Genomic DNA, 18,204 nt, shown 5'->3' on the forward strand with positions numbered 1-18,204 from the left:
TTGTTAAAAGCTAGAAAATCTACTTCTAGGAAGATCTCTCATTGTACTTGGAAGTCGTACATTGCGTGGTGTGAATCCCTCAGGGTTCACCCTCGCTCCTTTTCGGTGACTCTGATCTTGGCTTTCTTCCAGCGAGGAGTCAAGCAGCATCTGGCCTTGAGTACCATCAAGGGCTAGTTCTTGGCCTTGTTAATTTTCTTTCAACATCCTTTGGCCACCCACTCCTTTGTGCATATCTTCCTCCAGGGAGTGAGACACTTGGTCCCCCGGTGTGGTCTCTATTGCCGCCGTGGGACCTCAATTTGGTGTTGTCAGTTCTCAAGAAACCTCCCTTTGAAAATATATTTGGGAGATTTCCCTGCTTATATTGTCCCAGAAAGTTGCCATTTTGGTGGCTTTTACTTCTGCACGAAGGGTGTTTGAGCTGGCGGCGCTGTCATGTTCACCTTACCTAGTGGTTCACAGGGATAAGGTGGTTCTTCAGCCATGTCAGTCATTCCTTCCAAAGGTTGTCTCTGATTTTCATTTTAATGAAGACATTGTTACCCTCCCTGTTTCCCAAGCCTAAGCATCCGAAGGAAGTTTCTTTGCATTCCTTGGATGTGGTTTGGGCAATTAGGGTGTACTTGGCAGCTACACAGTCGTTTCGAAAGTCACTCATTTGTCCTTACGGATGGACCTTGCAAGGGGCTGGCTGCTTCTGCATTTCCAGATGGATCAGACACTGTGGTTCAGGCATATTCTATTAAAGGTCAGGTTCCTCCTTTTCCTGTCAGGGCGCACTCTACTGCCTCTTGGGCCTTCTGTCATCAGGCATCAGTGGTGCAGGTTTGCAAGGCGGCCACCTGGTCATCTGTACACACATTCACAAAGTTCTATAAAGTGGATGTGTTGGCATCAGGTGAGCTCCAGTTAATAATAGTTGTGCTCGAAGTTACCTGGTTGGCTAGGTTTAACCTTGGGGAAGTTTGTTTTCTGCTGTTCCCGCCCCTCATGTTGGACACAGCTCTTCATTTTCATGACCGTAGGGACGTCCCAAAGCAGTGTCAGTCAATGAATGAAAAAGGAAAATGGGATTTTTGACTTACTGTAAAATCCATTTGTCTGATGTTAATTGACGGACACAACACCCGCCCCTTTTTGGAGTTGTTGGGTTTTTTTTTTTTTTTTTTTTCCATCTGACACTGCTTGTCACAAAACTGCATACTTATAGCAGGAAGTGGAATTATACCCACAGGGAATGCCCCATAGGCGTGCTTAAGCTTTTTTCTCTGCCTAGTGTCCTACTTCTGTGGGGGGCAGTATAACCCTACGGTCATGAAGATGAAAAGCTGTGTCCGTCAATGAACATCAGAGAAATTGATTTTACGGTAAGTCAAAAATCCCATTATTCCCCGAATCCTAGGAGATACTTTGTGGGCACTTCCAGACTGGCCAGATCTACTGTTTCCAGGACAGGTCTACAATCCTGCTTTATGGATACTTGCTTTGACTGCTTGGCTATGGATACTCTGACTGCTTGGCTGTTGAAACTTAAGGTCTGACAGATAAGCTGCTTAAAACGAAGAGATTAATTTCCCGCAAGGTCCATCATCCCACTTGGAAGGCCTACTTTACATGGTGGGAGACACAGAAGTTTCGCCCTAGATTACATTATGCAGGACATATCCTGTTTTTCTTGCAGCCTGATCTTAAATCTTGGCACTGGCCAGTTTCTTTCGGAGTCCACTAGCTACAAATTCTCTAGTAAAGGCCTTTGTTCACATGGTAGCTCAAATCGCTTTCCCTGTGTACATCTGTTCCGCCTCATGATCTTAATTAGTTCCTTTGAGCTTTACAGAGCCTACTCAATGTTCCCCTGGCCATCCAGCAAATTTGGCCCCAGAACTGGTGACCTTCCTTGTTTATAAAAAAAATATTCGAGAGTCAGTGTGTGTCAGAAGTAAAGATGAGCAGAGATTCACTAATCTGCAAAAAGCTGTTTCTAAAAATTGTCGACCAATAAGAGAATGTTCAACGTAACATTTGCCTTTGACTTTAAATCATCCTCTACTGTACAAAATAAAGATTCTGAGAATTTGGAGAAATTTCTGTGCGCAAGGGACAAGGCCAAAATCTTATTGGATGCCTGTAATCTTCGGGCCCTCAGACAGCACTGCAATAAAAACAGGCACAATTCTGTAAATGACATCAGTGCATGGGCTCAAGAATACTTCCAAAAATCACTGTCTGTGAACACAGCTGGCCATGCCATCCAAAAATGCAAGTGAAAGCTCCATCATGCAAAGAAGTAGTCCTATCTGAACATGATCAGAAAATTGCGGTCTTCTCTAGGCCAAATCTTGAATCGCAAATTTTACATTCAAGCATGGGCGCGCCCTGTCCTCCAAACTAAAGGGACCTTTGAAAAAAATATTTATACCCCTTGAAATTTTCCACATTTGCCATGTTACAACAAAAAATGTAAATGTACTTTATTGGGATTTTATGCGATAGACAAACCCAAAGTGGCACATAAATGGGGAAGTGGAAGAAAAATTATAAATGGTTTTCAAACTATTTTACAAATATCTAAAAAGTGTGGCGTGCATTTGTATTCAGCCCCCTTTACTTTGATACCCCTAACTAAAATCTAGTGGAACCAATGGCCTTCAGAAGTCACCTAATTTGTATGTAGAGTCCACCTGTGTGTAATTTTCTATCTCCGTATAAATACAGCTATTCTCAGAGGTTTGTTAGAGAACCTTGGTAAACAAACAGCATCATAAAGGCCAAGGAACACACCAGACTTGTCAGGGATAATGTTGTGGAGAAGTAAAAATCAGAGTTATATTTAAAAAAGTGTGGCACAACTGCAAACCTACCAAGACATGGCCATCCACCTAAACTGACAGGCAAGGAGAGCATTATTCAAAAAAGCAGCAAAGAGGCCCATGGTAACCGGAGGAGCTGCAGAGATCCACAGTTCAGGTGGGAGAATCTGTGCACAGGACAACTATTAGTTGTGCACTCCACAAATTTGGTCTTTATGGAAGAGTGGCAAGAAGAAACCCATAAAAAGTCCTGTTTGCAGTTTGCGAGAAGCCATGTAGGTGGGCACAGCAAATGTGGAAGGAGGTCAGATGAGATCAAAATTGGAACGTTTTGGCCTAAAAGCAAAACACTGTGAGGCTGAAAACTAACACTTCACATAACCCTGAACGCACAATCGCCACCGGGAAACATGGTGATGGAAGCATCATGTTGTGGGGATGATTTTATTCAGCAGGGACAGGAAAGCTGGGCAGAGTTGATGGGAAGATGAATAGAGCCAAATACAGGGCAATCTTAGAAGATAGCCTGTTAGTTTGCAAAATACTTGAGACTGGGGCTGAAGTTCACCTTCCAGCAGGGCAACAATCCTAAACCTACAGCCAGAGCTACAATGGAATGGTTTAGATCAAAGCATATTCATGTGTTAGAATGACCCAGTCAAAGTCCAGACCTAAATCCAATTGAGAATCTGTGGCAAGACTTGAAAATTGTTGTTTGTAAAGCAGAATGGGCAAAAATGTCAATCTCTCTAGATGTGCAAAGCTGGGAGAAACATTCCCAAAAAGACTTGCAGCTGTAATTGCAGCAAAAGGTGGTTCTACAATGTATTGACTCTGGGGGTTGAATAAAAATGCATGCCACACTTTTTTCAGATAAAATTTTTTTATAAATCATTTATCAGTTACTTATTCATAATTGTTCCATTTTGTGTTGGTCTATCACATAACATCCCCCAAAAAAGTGTTTTTGGTTGTAACGTGACAAAATGTGGACAATTTCAAGGGGTATAAATACTTTTTCAAGGCACTGTATATCCAGGTTTTAGAGCAGCATATGCTCTCAAATTTCCAGCAACTGGTCTCAGTTCCCATACATTTAGACCCCGTTCACACTGGGGCGATCCGACTTGCTGGGGCGACCTCACAGGTCGCAGCTCGCACCGCGACCTCGGAGCGGCCAGAACGGACTTCATAACATTGAAGTCAATGCAGGTCGCCCCAAAGAAGCTCCGGACCCTTTTTCTAAGTCGGAGCGACTTGTGTCGCTCCTATTAGAACGGGTCCACAGCTTCTCTATTGCAGGCGACCGGGGTCTTACAGATTGTTAAAAGAGGGGATGCTACACTGTTAAACAAGGCCCAGTTCCAATTTATTTTGAGATGTTGCTGCTATCAATTTAAAAATACCTCTTTTTTTTCTTAAAATGGTACATTTTCTCAGTTTAAAAATGTGATGTTTTCCTATTGTGAATAAAATATTGATATTTGCAATTAATGGCAATCTGTTTTCATGTAGATTTTGCACCATGTCTCATCTGTTTTGGAATTGGGGTTGACTATAAATCCAACTTTCCCTGTTAAGGCCCTCTCGACTCATTCAGTTGTTACTACTTGGGCTTTTCAACACGTTACATTTGTTTCTCAGATTTGCATGGCTGCCACCTTGTCTTCTGTGCACACATTTGTAAAGTTTTACTAGGTGAATGTACAGGTCTCTGCTGATGGAAGCTTTGGTCATAGGGTGCTCAAGCTGCTGCTTTGTTAGAAACCTGGTTACCCTGTTTTGGGCCTGTGTGCTGTGTTGCTGACCACTCAGTTGTATTGCTTAAGGACCTTTTATGGTCAAGATTTAAAGGAGCCTGTGTCCTGTACTGTACAAAAAAGAGAGAATTTTTCAATTGCTTGTAAAATCATTATCTCTCCCCCGTTTTCTTTTTCCTACTTTATTTAATTTATTGTTCCCGCCTTTAGAATTTTCTAGATATGGCAGGGATTTTGCCTGACAAATCGCTGCTAAGGATTATGGGTTATATGTATAGATTAATGGCTACCATGGTATTGCCCCTTTTTCTTTAGCCCCAGTTCACATTAGTGCGATCACGGAGATCGCATGTAATTCGGAGTATACTGCTCCTAAATTACATGTGATCTCATGTGCGGTGCAAATTTCAGCCATACACTTTGTATGGCTGAATTTGCACCGCATCCGCAGTAAACACGCACCTGACCCCTTTTTTTTTTTTTATCCGCAGCAGAATCGGATCTCAAAGTGGTTTACACTAGTGCGATCCGATTCTGTGCGAACTTGCAGATCGCACTGCGATCGCAACTGGGGGTGTTAACTTTTAATTGACACTTTTAATTGACACCCCCTGCGTCTCACATATGGCAGTGTGAACTGCCAGGGGTGTGGGTGTGATGCGGGATCACACTGCATATTCGCAGCGTACCCGCATTGCACAAATGTGAACTGGGACTCAAGGGGTAAATGTCCTTTGCTTGTTTGTTATATTATCTACTGTTACCATATATACAGTTGTCATTGTTCGTTTTTGTATTATTAAAAATTTCAAATGGAGATATTGAAATATAAAATCATCATCTTGGAGTATAGTACAGTACAAGGCCCATCTTCTCTGTCCTGGCATTTCCCCCTGATTGCTTGCTAAAAATAAAATCTAAGGATTTTGACCTAAAAACTTTGTTAGCCATTACCTGAAGGTAATAGCCATAGTTAAGATTTTAGGGCCCCTTTACTGTACTCCAAGAAAAGGATTTTACAGGTAGGTAACCGAATCTTATTTTGCCGAAGTTGACATTTTACCTTTTGATGGTGTCAGTGTTGATGTTCCTGCAAAGTCAAATGAAATCTCTTAAAGAGTACTGGAACTGTGTAAACCTTAAGATTTTATCTGAAATTACTTCAAAAGGGCCATAGAGTTCCTATGCCTCATAGCTGTATATCTGCAGTATGAGACCATATCGGGCATCGCTATCTCTGACTGGTACTGCTAGCCTCATGAGATTTGAGGTCACTGCTGTTTGTAGCCTAATCTTCTCCTAGCTTAAAAGGAAGCTGCCCCTGCGGACCTGCTTCTGGTTCACCTATTCTGTGGATGTGTGCGCTTTCTGAACCTCTCCTACTTCTTCTTTGATTATTCTCCACACTGGTCATTCGACTGCTCTGACTTGAAGAAGCAAAACTCTGCCCCTAACAAGATGCCAGCCTCCACAAAGACAGCGCAAAACAAGACATAGGGCTCTTTCACACGGGTGGTCAGTTTTTTGGCTCCGCTCCGGTCCTTTTTTTTTTTTTTTTTCACAGAGCGGATGACACTTGTCATCCGCTCCGTATGGCCGCATATCATCCTATCCGTTTGCGGATGATATACGGACATAATGTAAGTCTATGGGCAATGCGGATGTCAGCGGATGACACCGCTGACATCCGATTTTGCTTCCTTTCTGTTTTCTGAACGGAGGAAAAATAGGGTTCTGTTCCGTTCCAAAAAATGGAAAAGAACTGAAAGGAAGAAAATCGGATGTCAGCGGATGGTCATTCGCTGACATCCGCAATGCCATTGACATACATTATGTCCGTAAATCATCCGCAAAAAAGATGATTTGCGGACATACGGAGCTCCCGTGTGAAAGGGCCCATAGAGAGTCAGTAATAGGAAAAAGATTAATTGCAGTTAAACACTACTGTCCTGCTTGGGCACTATTAACATGTCTAGATATTCCCCAGAACATGGCAAATCTTCACTTTTGTGTTCAGATCCACTTTAGTGTAGACTCTTCTTTTGTTCTTTTTCTTTTTTTTTATTTTATTAAATTATATTTTATAAATTGTTACATGATGCTTATCTTTTTTTTTTTCCTGTTATACACTATGTTTTAAGTAAAATGCATGATTTTTCTTTTTTTAACACTTAGTCTTTTTTTTGTATTTTAGACTGTGAACCAGAAGAACTGGTTGATTGGTGTGTGGATGAGAAATGCTCATTATGTAGCCTGCGCAAAGAGACAGTTGTAAGTATTTCTGTCTGCATTACATTACCAAGATGTTACTGGAGTTCTCATAGGCTAAAAGACTGATGTTCATTTTTTTTTTTTCTTTCCTTCTAAGGACTGCACACCATCAGCTGATTCGGCACAGTCCACACCTACAGGGGAAGTGATATCTCAGGGCCAGTTCAACACAGAGAAAATTGAATGCCAAGCTGAAAATTACCTAAATGCACTCTTTCAGAAGAAAGGTATTCGTTTGCTTCAATTGTAACTACAGTGTTCATTTTTGAGCCAGTAGAAAATAATCTGACAACACTAATTTAACCCTTTCAAATTTAGCTACATCTGTGATTTGCCTCCCTAAAACCCCTTTCACACTTGTACGACCTGAAAGTTGCGCGACTTTGACGCATTAGTCGTATCAAAGTAGTGCGTGGTTTACTTTGAAGTGGCACAGAGATGAATGGTACTCATTGGAAATCATGGGGTACAATTTGTCATGTGACTTTGCAGTCCAAAGTCTCGGGACAAGTTGCACAAGTGCGAAAGGCACCTTAATCATTGTTTAATTTTAAGCCGACAAGTAGAAAAAATGTTTTTTTTTTTTTTATTTGGTTACGGTAGCCATCCTAAATCTTTTTTGTAAAATGTAGTTTACACACTGCACAGTCTGCAAAAGCAACAGTTTGAGCCTGTGGGTTTGTAAAAAAAACAAAAACTAATGTGATCATTATGATTGGTTGATATAGCAATTTGTGATTTAAACACAATCAAAGAGAGACTCTTGGTGACTGCACGGTTAAAGGAAAAATCCCCTGCAGATTTTGCCCACTTACAAAGAAATGAAGGGTCTATAATTATTGTAGCTGTATTTTAAATGATAGAAACAGAATATCAACCAAAAATCCAGAAAACAACAAATGGTATATTTATATATTTATAAAATGGGTTGCAGTTCAGTAAAATAAGTATTTGATAGCCTACCAACCAACAATAATTCTGACTCCCACAGACTGGCTACAGTATGTGCTCATGTGGTACACAGATAAGTCCTGTCCATTTAAGAAAGTGCTCCTAACGAGAACTCATTATGTGTATAAAAGACACCCGTCCACAGAATCTTTCTTCCATTCAAACCTCACCATCGTGGTCAAGACCAAAGAGCTGTCAATAGATGTCAGAGACAAGATTGTAAACCTGCACAAGGCTGGCATGGGCTACAAGACCATCAGCAAGAAGCTTGGGGAGAAGGAGACCACTGTTGGGGCGATTATTCGCAAATGGAAGAAATGCAAAATGACCATTAATCACCCTCCGTCTGGAGCTCCATGCATGATTTTGCTTCATGGGGTAAGGATGATCATTAGAAAAGTGAGGGATCAGCTCAGAACTACAGGAGGAGGCGCTCGTGAATGATCTCAAGGCAGTTGGGACCACGGTCGCCAAACAAACCATTGGTAACACAATACGCCGCGGTGGATTGAACTCCTGCAAGCCCCCCCCCCCCCCCCTTAAGACACATGTACATGCCGTTTGTACAATGAACATCTAAATGATGGATTGGGAGAAAGTGCTGTGGTCAGATCAGACCAAAATTAAACTCTTTGGCATTAACTTGACTAGCTGTGTTTGGAGGAAGACAAATGCTGACTATGACCCTAAGAACACAGTCCCTACAGTTAAGCACAAAGGTGGAAACCTTAAGCTTTGGGGCTGTTTTTCTGCTGAAGGTTCAGGCCGCATTAAGGGGCCAATAGATGGGGGCCATGTATTGTAAAATCTTGGATGAGGACCTTCATCCCTTAGCCAGAACACTGAATTGGGCCATGAATGGGTCTTCCAGAATGACAATGACCCAAAACCATACTGCCAAGGCAACAAAAGAAATGGTGCAAGAAGAAGCACATTAGGTCATGGAGTGGCCTAGCCAGTCTCCAGACCTTAACCCTATAGAAAATTTATGGTGGGAGCTGAAACTTCAAGTTGCCAAGTGACTGCAAAGAAACCTTAAGAATTTAGAGAAGATCAGTAAAAAAGAGTGTACCAAAATAAAATCCCTCCTGGGTTTGCAAACCTGGTAACCAACTACAAGAAATGTCTTGCCTATGTGCCTGCAAACAAGGGTTTCTCCACCAAGTACGAAGTCATGTTTTGCACGGGAATCAATGTATTTTACTCGCTGAACTGAAACTCCACTTATAACATTTGTATTGTGTGTTTTTTTTCTTTTTTTTTTTGGTTGATATTCTGCCTCTTTCATTTAAAATACACCTATGATACAAATTATAGACTGTTCGATTCTTTGCAAGTGGGCAAACGTAAAAAATCTGCAGGGAATAAAATAATAGCGGCGGCCGTGACAGTGGAGCCCTGTGGACGGCGATTTCAGCGGTGGGAGCCCCTCCTCATCACCTGGATCTTTACTTGCCTGATAGCTCCACATAAAGTGCAGAATTTTCTTGTGGCTGCAGGTGCCTGAAGAAGCTGCGTGGATTTGGAAGAGGCTCCCCTGGTGGCTCGGCAGTGTTTTGGCAGTGGTCCTTCAGCGTGTCTTTTGGCTTAAATGCTGGTCTGCGGACCAGACTTCTAAAAAGGCCTTGACTGATCTCCCCTTTCAAGGGGATAGCTTGTTTGGGGCTACCCTGGGTGATGACATTAAAGGTCTTACAGGGGGAAAGAGTACTTTTCTTTCGCAGGCTACTAAGGGCAAGGAATCTTATCGCAGACGTGGGCCCTCTGTCTCAAGCTCATAAGAAGTTTTTTCATCCTTCAGGGCCGGCTGACAAAGGCTAAAAGCCTTTCAGGGCCTCTTCTGGAGGATCCAAGAGAACCTTGTCTGGCAAGCCAATAGCGGGCTTCTCCAGACCCGCTGACAAAGCTCCTTCAGCATGAAGGTGCGCCCTCACCCGTATCATGGGTGGGGGGATGACTTTGTTGGTTTCCGAACCCATGGACTTCCCTGGTACAAGACAAGTGTGTCCACAAAGTAATTCGGTCCGTCTACAAGATCAAGTTTCACTCTTATCCCCCGGCAAGGTTCTTTCCTTTCAACTTGTGCCTGTCCCCAGACCATTTACAGGGTCTGTTTGGGGCTGTATAGGACCTGTAGATCTAGACGATGAAAGACCGCACTCCAACTTGAAACAATAAACGATTTATTGATCACTGGTAGACAAATGAATCCATCCAGAGACAGGAGACAAGTTTAACGCGTTTCACGGAATGCAATCCGCTTAGTCATAACCAGTACAGGACCTGTTGCTTCAAGGGTTGATTGTTCTGACTTCTGAACGTTTCCAGGTTTTTTTACTCAATCCTGTTTACAGTTCCCAGGAAGGAAGGCAAGGTGCATCTAATCCTGAACCTCAAGGCGCTGAACTGCTTTGTGTGGGTGCAGAAGTTCAGGATGGAGTCCATTCGTGTGATGGTGACATACTTGCATCAGGGGGATTTTCCTGCCTCTATCGACATCAAGGATGCTTACCTTCACATTTCCAATATGTGCCAGTCACCAGCGGTTCCTCCGCTTTGCCGTGGGAGAGGAACATTATCAGTTTGTGGTGTTACCCTTTGGCCTCACCTTTGCTCCTCGAGTCTTCACAAAAGTGTTCGCCCCGGTGCTAGCGTTATGCCAACGGGGGATTGTGGTACTGGGCTACTTAGACGACCTCCTTCTGCGAGCGGAGTCCCCTACTGCTCTGGTGGAAAACCTGGAAATCACCATATGAACTCTGAAGGAGTTCGGCTGGATTCTGAATTTTCAGAAGTCTGCTCTGGTTCCATCCACAAAGCTGGACTATCTGGGTCTGACTCTGGACTCGGCCTTAGCCAGAGTGCTCTTTCCTCTGGACAAATTCCAGACGTTGCAGGGTGCCATTCGTCTCCTGCTTTCCAACAGATGGTCATCCCTCCGGACTTTCATGCGGTTGCTGGGCCTATTGGTGTCTACCTTCAAGGCAGTCCTGTTTGCACAGTTCCATACGAGGACCCTGCAAAGGGAGATTTTGGCCAAATGGGACAAGACTATGCAGTCTCTGGACAATCCGATCCGGAACGGAGTAGTCCCTGATGGTGTGGCTTCATTCTTTGTCTGGGAAAATCCTTCCTCTCTTTGTATTGGACAGTGGTCTCCTCTCTGGCTGGGGAGGTGTCCTTGGCAACAAATCTGCTAAGGGGATTTGGACACTGGAAGAGTCCAGACTACCGATCAATGTCTTGCAACTCTGAGCGATCAGACTGTGCCTAGACCATTGGACGTATCATCTCCCCGAATGTCCAGTGTGCATTTAATCGGACAATGCCTCGGCCGTGGCTTATGTCATTCACCAAGGGGGCACAAAGTATCCTGGCAGCTCTGGAGGTAGCTGGCATTCTTAGGTGGGCAGAACGGTTTGTTCCAGCTCTCTCCGCCATCTACATTCCCGGGATGGAAAACTGGCAGGCGGATTTTACCTCAGTCGGCAGGCGTTAAACCAAGGGGATTGGTCCCTTCATCAGGATGTGTTTTCATCGGTTGTGTCTCCGGTGGGGCATCCCCAAGGTGGATCCGTTGGCGTCTCGGCTCAACAGAAAGGTGCAGGGGTTTGTGGCTCGTTCACGGCATCCTGTGGCAGAGGCCACAGACGCGCTCATGGCTCAGTGGGGTCAGCATTGTCTGATTTACGCCTCCAGACCCCCCCTCCCCTCCTCTCAAGCTTCTACCAAGACTTCTACGCAGGACCCATCTTCCATCCTGGTTTACAGTCACTGGCCAGGTGCTAAAGGATAGAGGTTTATCTGAGTCGGTGATTCCTACACTGTTAAAAGCTAGGAAATATACTTCTAGGAAGATCTACCATTGTACGTGGAAGACTCACATTGTGTGGAGTGAGTCTCTTGGGGTTCATCTTGGCTCCTTCTCGTGGCTCATATTTTGACCTTCCTTCAACAGGGGGGTTGAACAGAAATTCGCCTTGAGTACCATCAAGGGCCAGGTGTTGGCTTTGGTGGTCTTCTTCCAATGACTCTTGGCTACACACTCCCTGGTGCGTGCGTACCTTTCTGCAGGGTGTCCGACATTTGGTTCCTCCAGTGAGGTCCCCGTTGCCCACTTGGGACCTCAATTTTCTGCTTTCATTCCTCCAGAAGCCTCCTTTGGGAGAATCTTCGGGAGATTTCCTTGCTTACGCTGTCTCAGAAGGTGGCATTTTTGGTGGCTATCGCCTCCAGGGTGTTGGAATAGGCAGCGTTATCGTGTACGCCTTGGTGATTCACAGAGATGAGGTCTTTCTTCGCCCCTGTCCGTCGTTCCTCCCAAAGGTTGTTTCTGATTTTCATTTGAATGAAGACCTAGTGTTGCCTTCCCTTGTCCCAGGCCGAAACATTCAAAGGAACTTGCCCTGCATGCCTTGGATGTGGTCCGGGTAATTGGGGTGTACCTGGCAGCTATGAAGTCTTTTTTCTTTTTTTAGGAAGTCAGACTCCCTATTTGGGCTCACGGATGGGCCTTGGAAAGGATTGTCTGCTTCCTGTGTGACCATTCCAGATGGATCAGACGGGGGGATTCAGGCCTATTCCATAAAGGATCAGGTTCCTCCTTTCCCTGTCATTAGGCATCAGTATTGCAGGTTTGCAAGGCAGCCACTTGGTCGTCAGTACACACTTTCACAAAGTTCTATAAAGTGGATGTGTTGGCATCTGCGGATGCTTCCTTTTGGCTGAAAGGTTTTGCAAGCTGCTGTTTAGAGGACTTGATTGTCTTTGAGGGTGTATGTTGTGTTTTTTTTTTTTTTTTTCCAGGTGGGCTCCAGTTGTTTAAACTCCTGTTGGCTATGGTTTTCAGCCTGGGTAATTTTTTTGCTGTTCCCACCCCTCATGTTGAACACTGCTTTGGGACGTCTCAATGGTTATGAAGATCAGGAGCTGTGTCTGTCAAACGAAAGAGAAAATGGGATTTTTGACTTGCAGTAAAATCCATTTCTCTGATGTTCATTGACGGAAACAGCACCCACCCCTCTGTGAAGTTGTAATTCTTCTGACACTGCTTGTAACAAAATGGAGTACCTATAGCAGGGAGGGGGATTGTACTCCCTGGGACTGCCCATAGGGGTAGCCAGATTTTTTTCTGCCTAGTCCTACTCCTGTAGGGGGCAGTATAACCCGATACTTGTGAAGATCAGAAGCTGTGTCCGTCAATGAACATCGCATAAATGGATTTTACGGTAAGTCAAAAATCCTATTTCAATATTGGTAGAGATAGCATCCATATTGTTGCGGAGAAATGATTGTTGTTTTTTTTTTTTTTTTTTCTACTCAGATCTTCCTCGGAACTGTGATCCCAACATTCCACTTGTAGCTCAGGAATTAATGAAGAAAATGATACGTCAGTTTGCAATCGAATATGTTTCAAAAAGCCGAAAAATGTATCAAGACAATGGAAAAATGGTTGATTCTCCATATGGTTGTAATGGTATTCAGCTGAACCAAACTGAAAGCTTACTTCAGGAAGAGCAGGACAGTCCTTTAGACCTCACAGTGACACGGATTGAGGAGCATTCTTTTCAGGATGGTAAGGAATGCATGTTGAATGAAAATTTTTATGTTGGCAGAGTGGCATGTAACACGACACTGGAGTCCTGGGTTCAGATACAACCAGGAAATTGCACAAGATGTGAACGTTCATCAGGAATTTCTGCAAATTGCAGCTCTTTCCTTCCACAGCAAGTATCTAAAAAAAAAAAAAAATTGTATTTAAATACCTGTGTGGGCCATATATTAGTTCTATCATGCAGCAAGGCAGTGCTATAGAGGAGCAGTGAGAAAGATCACACTTTCATAAATCTTTCCTGTTGCTTTAAAGTAGAACTACATCAGAATAAAAACCTGCCCCTGATTTCACTGTACGTCTGTTTGGAAGGAAAAATTTGTTGGTTATTCTTTTTCCGTTATCGATGTGGCACTTGGTTGGCAAAAATTAGTTGTTAGCAGCAACAAGTGTGTTTGTTTTTTTTTTTTTTTTTGTTGTTTTTTTTTCTCCTCTAGACACATTTATGCAAAAGGCTTTTCTCTTTTGTTCATTGATGGATACAGCTTCATATATTCTTTTGACCCTTGGGTTATGCTGCTCTCATTAGGAGTAGGACACTAGATGGAAAAGAGTTAAGCATTTGACTACGCCTATAGGGCAGTCCCAGGGGGGTATACTCCCACTTCCTGCTCTAGCTCTTCAGTTTTTTTCTGCCTAGTCAGGAGTAAGGGCCTGGCTCCCTGCTGGGATCTTTGGTCCTACCATTTTTTCCCTTTTTTAAACTGAACTTTTTTTCCTTTTTTTTTTTTTTTCTTGTTTTCTTTCTACAATCTTTTTTTTTTTTTTTTTTTTTTTGCAGGTCTAATAGGTGGTCCTTTTGTTGACCTTTTGGCCGGCTTCTCTTTTCTGGACTGTCTTCGGCGACCGCCTATGCTTATGTTCTCAGGGTGAGCTTAGTATATAGCGACTCTGCTGGGTCTGCGTCCGCACACTTCGGGTGCTCTGACAGTGAGGATGATTCCTCTTTTACTACATATGCACATGCAAAGGCGCTGGTGGATACACTGACTGTATCTGTACAGGTAATTTAAATATTGAGATGCAGCCGCTGCTGTGTCAAGAGGCGCAGGTCCCCTTGGGGCCCACAGTTCCTCAAAAAAGGCAAAGGTATTCCCCTTTTCCGCCTACTGTGACAAAATTGTCGCAAATCAATTGACTTGTTCTAAACGCAATATGGCGGTGCCAGAGCGTTTCGATAGATGGTATCCCTTGAGTTGTCTCTGTTGAGTATGATGGCAGTCCCACCTGTGGGGGGCTCTCAGGTTTCCAGGCTGAATAAATCAACCCTAATTCCTGTGGAAGAGTCTCTGGTTTTTAAAAAGATCCTTTTTGTCAGGAGAGCCGAGACTTTTGTCCACCGCATGTTTTATTGTGGCCGGTTTGGTCCTTGTGCTGATGTTCACCATAGCATTGGTGTCCCTGACTTTCCCAAATAGAAGAACACACAGAGTGCCTCTAAGTGCAGTATTTTTAATGACAATGGAAGCACAGAATGTAGTAACTCACATGAAAAGTTGGGTATCAAAGGCTTGTAATGGCTCCGGTGGTCCGTGGAAGGAGGCTGTAAAGTCCAAGTGTCCCTAAATGATGGATGTAGGCAGCCGATGAGTTGGAACCGGTAGACGGGAGAGGCCGGCCGGGCGTCTTCCGGGTTCAGCTGATGTGCGGGGACCAGGTTGGAATGCAGCGTACGCCAAGTGACGTTATCGGAGCAGAGGGTGACACGAAGCGTTTCGGAGCATGCACCAAGCTCGCAATGGGCATGCGCGCTTTTTTTTCAAGTGTGGGATCGAAAACAAAGGAGAAAAAAAGCCTAGTATATATAGGGAGGAGAAACAACAGCGGGGGTGGCTATGCTAAATCAATAATGGCAATGGTGTAATCATAATACTGATCATGTTACTGAACTAGGATAAAACACATAAAAAGATATATACAGATCTAAGAACATGATAGCATAATATATATATATATAGATATATATATATATAGATATATATATATATATATATATATATATATAGATATATATATATATATATATATATATATAGATATATATAGATATATATAGATATATATAGATATATATAGATATATATAGATATATATAGATATATAGAAATATATAAATATAGATATATATAGATATATAAATATTTTGAATCTGTAATGATGATAGGTGATGTATAACTAACAAAATAAAACTAAAAATATAGATAACGGACATAAGATTAAATAATAATAAAAATAAATGTAAGGTGAGAACTCAATGACATGAAAATAGATCTAGATGGACAGAACAAATGCTAGTGAACATGATAGTGTAGATTATGCGTACACACCCACACATGTGAATGCATGTGCTTGTGCATTGATGGACTAGAATACATAAATTCATAAATTATAAATAAGATATTGCTAGAATCAACCGTCATAAAGAATCAATGAAAATCAATAAAAAATATATAATCTATATGAACCTCATCTAAAGGATTGTGCTAATCTCTAACTCCTCGTTAAGGCCATAAGGCTTGAGGGCGTCGAGGGTATAGATCCAGAAGGGCTCGCGTTGGCATAATCTGGTCCCCGCACATCAGCTGTACCCGGAAGACGCCCGGCCGGCCTCTCCCGTCTACCAGTTTCATCTCATCGGCTGCCTACATCCATCTTTCAGGGACACTTGGACTTTACAGCCTCCTTCCACGGACCACCGGAGCCATTACAAGCCTTTGATACCTAACTTTTCATGTGAGTTACGTTCTGTGCTTCCATTGTCATTAAAAAATACCGCTCTGTGTGTTCTTCTATTTGTTCCGATCTACAGAATTGACTTCCCTGTGTCTCGGAGCCAGCCCTAAATGGCAGTTTACATGCATCACTCCTCATAGCACAGTGATTCTTTGGGACTCCATAGCCCATGTTATGGACTTGAACATCTTTTATACTGTCATGGACATTAATTGTATCAGCGTTCCATAATGGCTGATTAGTATTCCATTAGACCCCTGTAAGTTTACTTTCTCGGAGCGCTTGTTTTGTCCTCTCATCATTTGACTTTCCCAAATGGGCACAGCTTTTGCGCTGGGATCTGGAGGGGGGGGGGGGGGGGGGAGACAGCTTCCACCTGCCCTTTCGGAGCTGGTGGACTTTTTGGTCTAGGGGTTGCAATTTGTCTGTGATGCCTCTCTGGATGCAGCTCTCTTAAGCCCCGTACACACGTACTGATCGTCGGCCGAGCGATTGGCCGTCTTTTGTCCAGGGCTGTCGTGTCTGCTGAAAACTGCAAAAGACTGCACACGAATTTTGTCGGCCAACAGCCGACTGCAGAAGTGATGACATGTGATGGTTAACTTTCCTTGTCTTTTTTTCTTTTCTGAGCATGCCCAGTCTTGCTAATCTGCTGTCTGTAGGCCGAAATCTGTACTGACTGGCGAACAATCGGCCGTTCTGGTGTTGGCCAACAAACATTTTAATGCCTGCACGACAGATTCTCTTCGGCCGAAAATGTGCTGTCGGAAGCATCATACTAACAAGCCTACAATCGGCCGATCGGTCGTCGGCCGAATATTTACGGCCGACAATCGGTACATGTGTACGGGGCTTTAGTCTCTGGGCTGTCCAGGACAGCAATATCCTTTGGTGCATGAAATGGCTAATATACTTGTCTGCGGACCAGGCTGTCCAGAAGGCCTTGTTTGATCTTCCCTTTGGGGGAATCGCCTTCAGAGGTTCCTTGCAGTCCCAGTCTGGTGTGCTGAGAGCAGGTCCTTCCAGGCGTGCGAAAAAGGTCACTTCTGCCTGAAGGGGCACCTTTACCTGTTTGGGGTGGGGGAGGACATCTGCTTTCTCTGGAATGGTGGACCTCCCTGATCAGACAGGTGGGGCTATGATTTGATCGGCCTGTGTACAAGATCGGGTTTTCGATCTTCTACTCTAGTGTGGTTTTCTTCCAACCTGCGTTTATCCCCAGACCGCCTGTGAGGTCTCTTCAGGGCAGTGCAAAACTTGCTAATACAAGGGGCGAGTGTTCCGGTCTCCAAATCGAAACGTTTTGTTTCATGGCTTTATTTCAAACATGTTTGCAGGTCCTAGGAAGGAAAGTGGTAGTCCAATCTTGGACTTCAAGTTCTGAACCGTTTGTTTGAGTACAGATGTTTCGTACTTCAAGTTCTGAACCGTTTGGGTACAGATATTTTGAATTGAGTCCATTCGTATGGTAGTGGCATCCCTACTTGATGGGGATTTTCTGGCCTCTATCGATTATTAAGAAGGCTTACCATCATATTCTATTATGTCGGTAGAAGAAAACAAATTGGCCTAAAAAAAAATGTAAAATTTTGATATTTTACATTTTTTTTTTTTTTTTAGAGCAGAATGTGAAAAATCTTTTTTTTTTTTTTGTCACTATTTTTTTGTTTATAATGCAAAAAATAAAAATCGCGCAGGTGATCAAATACCACCAAAATAAAGCTCTATTTGTGGGGGGAAAAAGGTTGTAAGCTTTGTTTAGGTAGTGCATCCCACTACTGCGCAATTGTCCATTAAAATAACACATTGCCGAATCGCAACATAGGGCCTGGTCAGGAAGGGGGTAAAATCTTCCGGGGCTGAAGTGGTTAAAGGTGAGGATCCTCCGTTTTCCCTGTTAAGGTGCATTCTGCGAGGGAGCTTAGTGCATTTTGGGCCCTCCATCATCTGGGTCAGTGGTGCAAGTTTGCAGGTGGCCACCTGGTCGTCCGTTCACACTTTCACAAATTTTTATAGGGTAGATATGTTGGCATCTGTTGATGCCACCTTTGGCCGCAAGGTTTTG

The 18,204-nt window shown here is 43.4% G+C and overlaps 1 protein-coding gene across 4 annotated transcripts in view; it reads left to right on the forward strand.

Moving 5' to 3' along the window:
- LCORL (ligand dependent nuclear receptor corepressor like) overlaps positions 1-18,204 on the forward strand; it is a gene marked incomplete at its 5' end in the record, with an annotated part of 176,915 nt that overhangs the window by 87,191 nt on the left and 71,520 nt on the right. For all 4 annotated transcript variants that reach the window (XM_082243651.1, XM_082243653.1, XM_082243650.1 and 1 more), the window contains 3 exons: positions 6,768-6,844; positions 6,942-7,071; positions 13,119-13,370. In XM_082243651.1, coding sequence (XP_082099777.1) covers positions 6,768-6,844; positions 6,942-7,071; positions 13,119-13,370 — 459 coding nt within the window. The remainder of the gene's footprint in view (positions 1-6,767; positions 6,845-6,941; positions 7,072-13,118; positions 13,371-18,204) is intronic.

The sequence above is a fragment of the Pelophylax lessonae genome, assembly GCF_965119305.1.
Source record: "Pelophylax lessonae genome assembly, chromosome: 1".
NCBI lineage: Eukaryota > Metazoa > Chordata > Amphibia > Anura > Ranidae > Pelophylax > Pelophylax lessonae.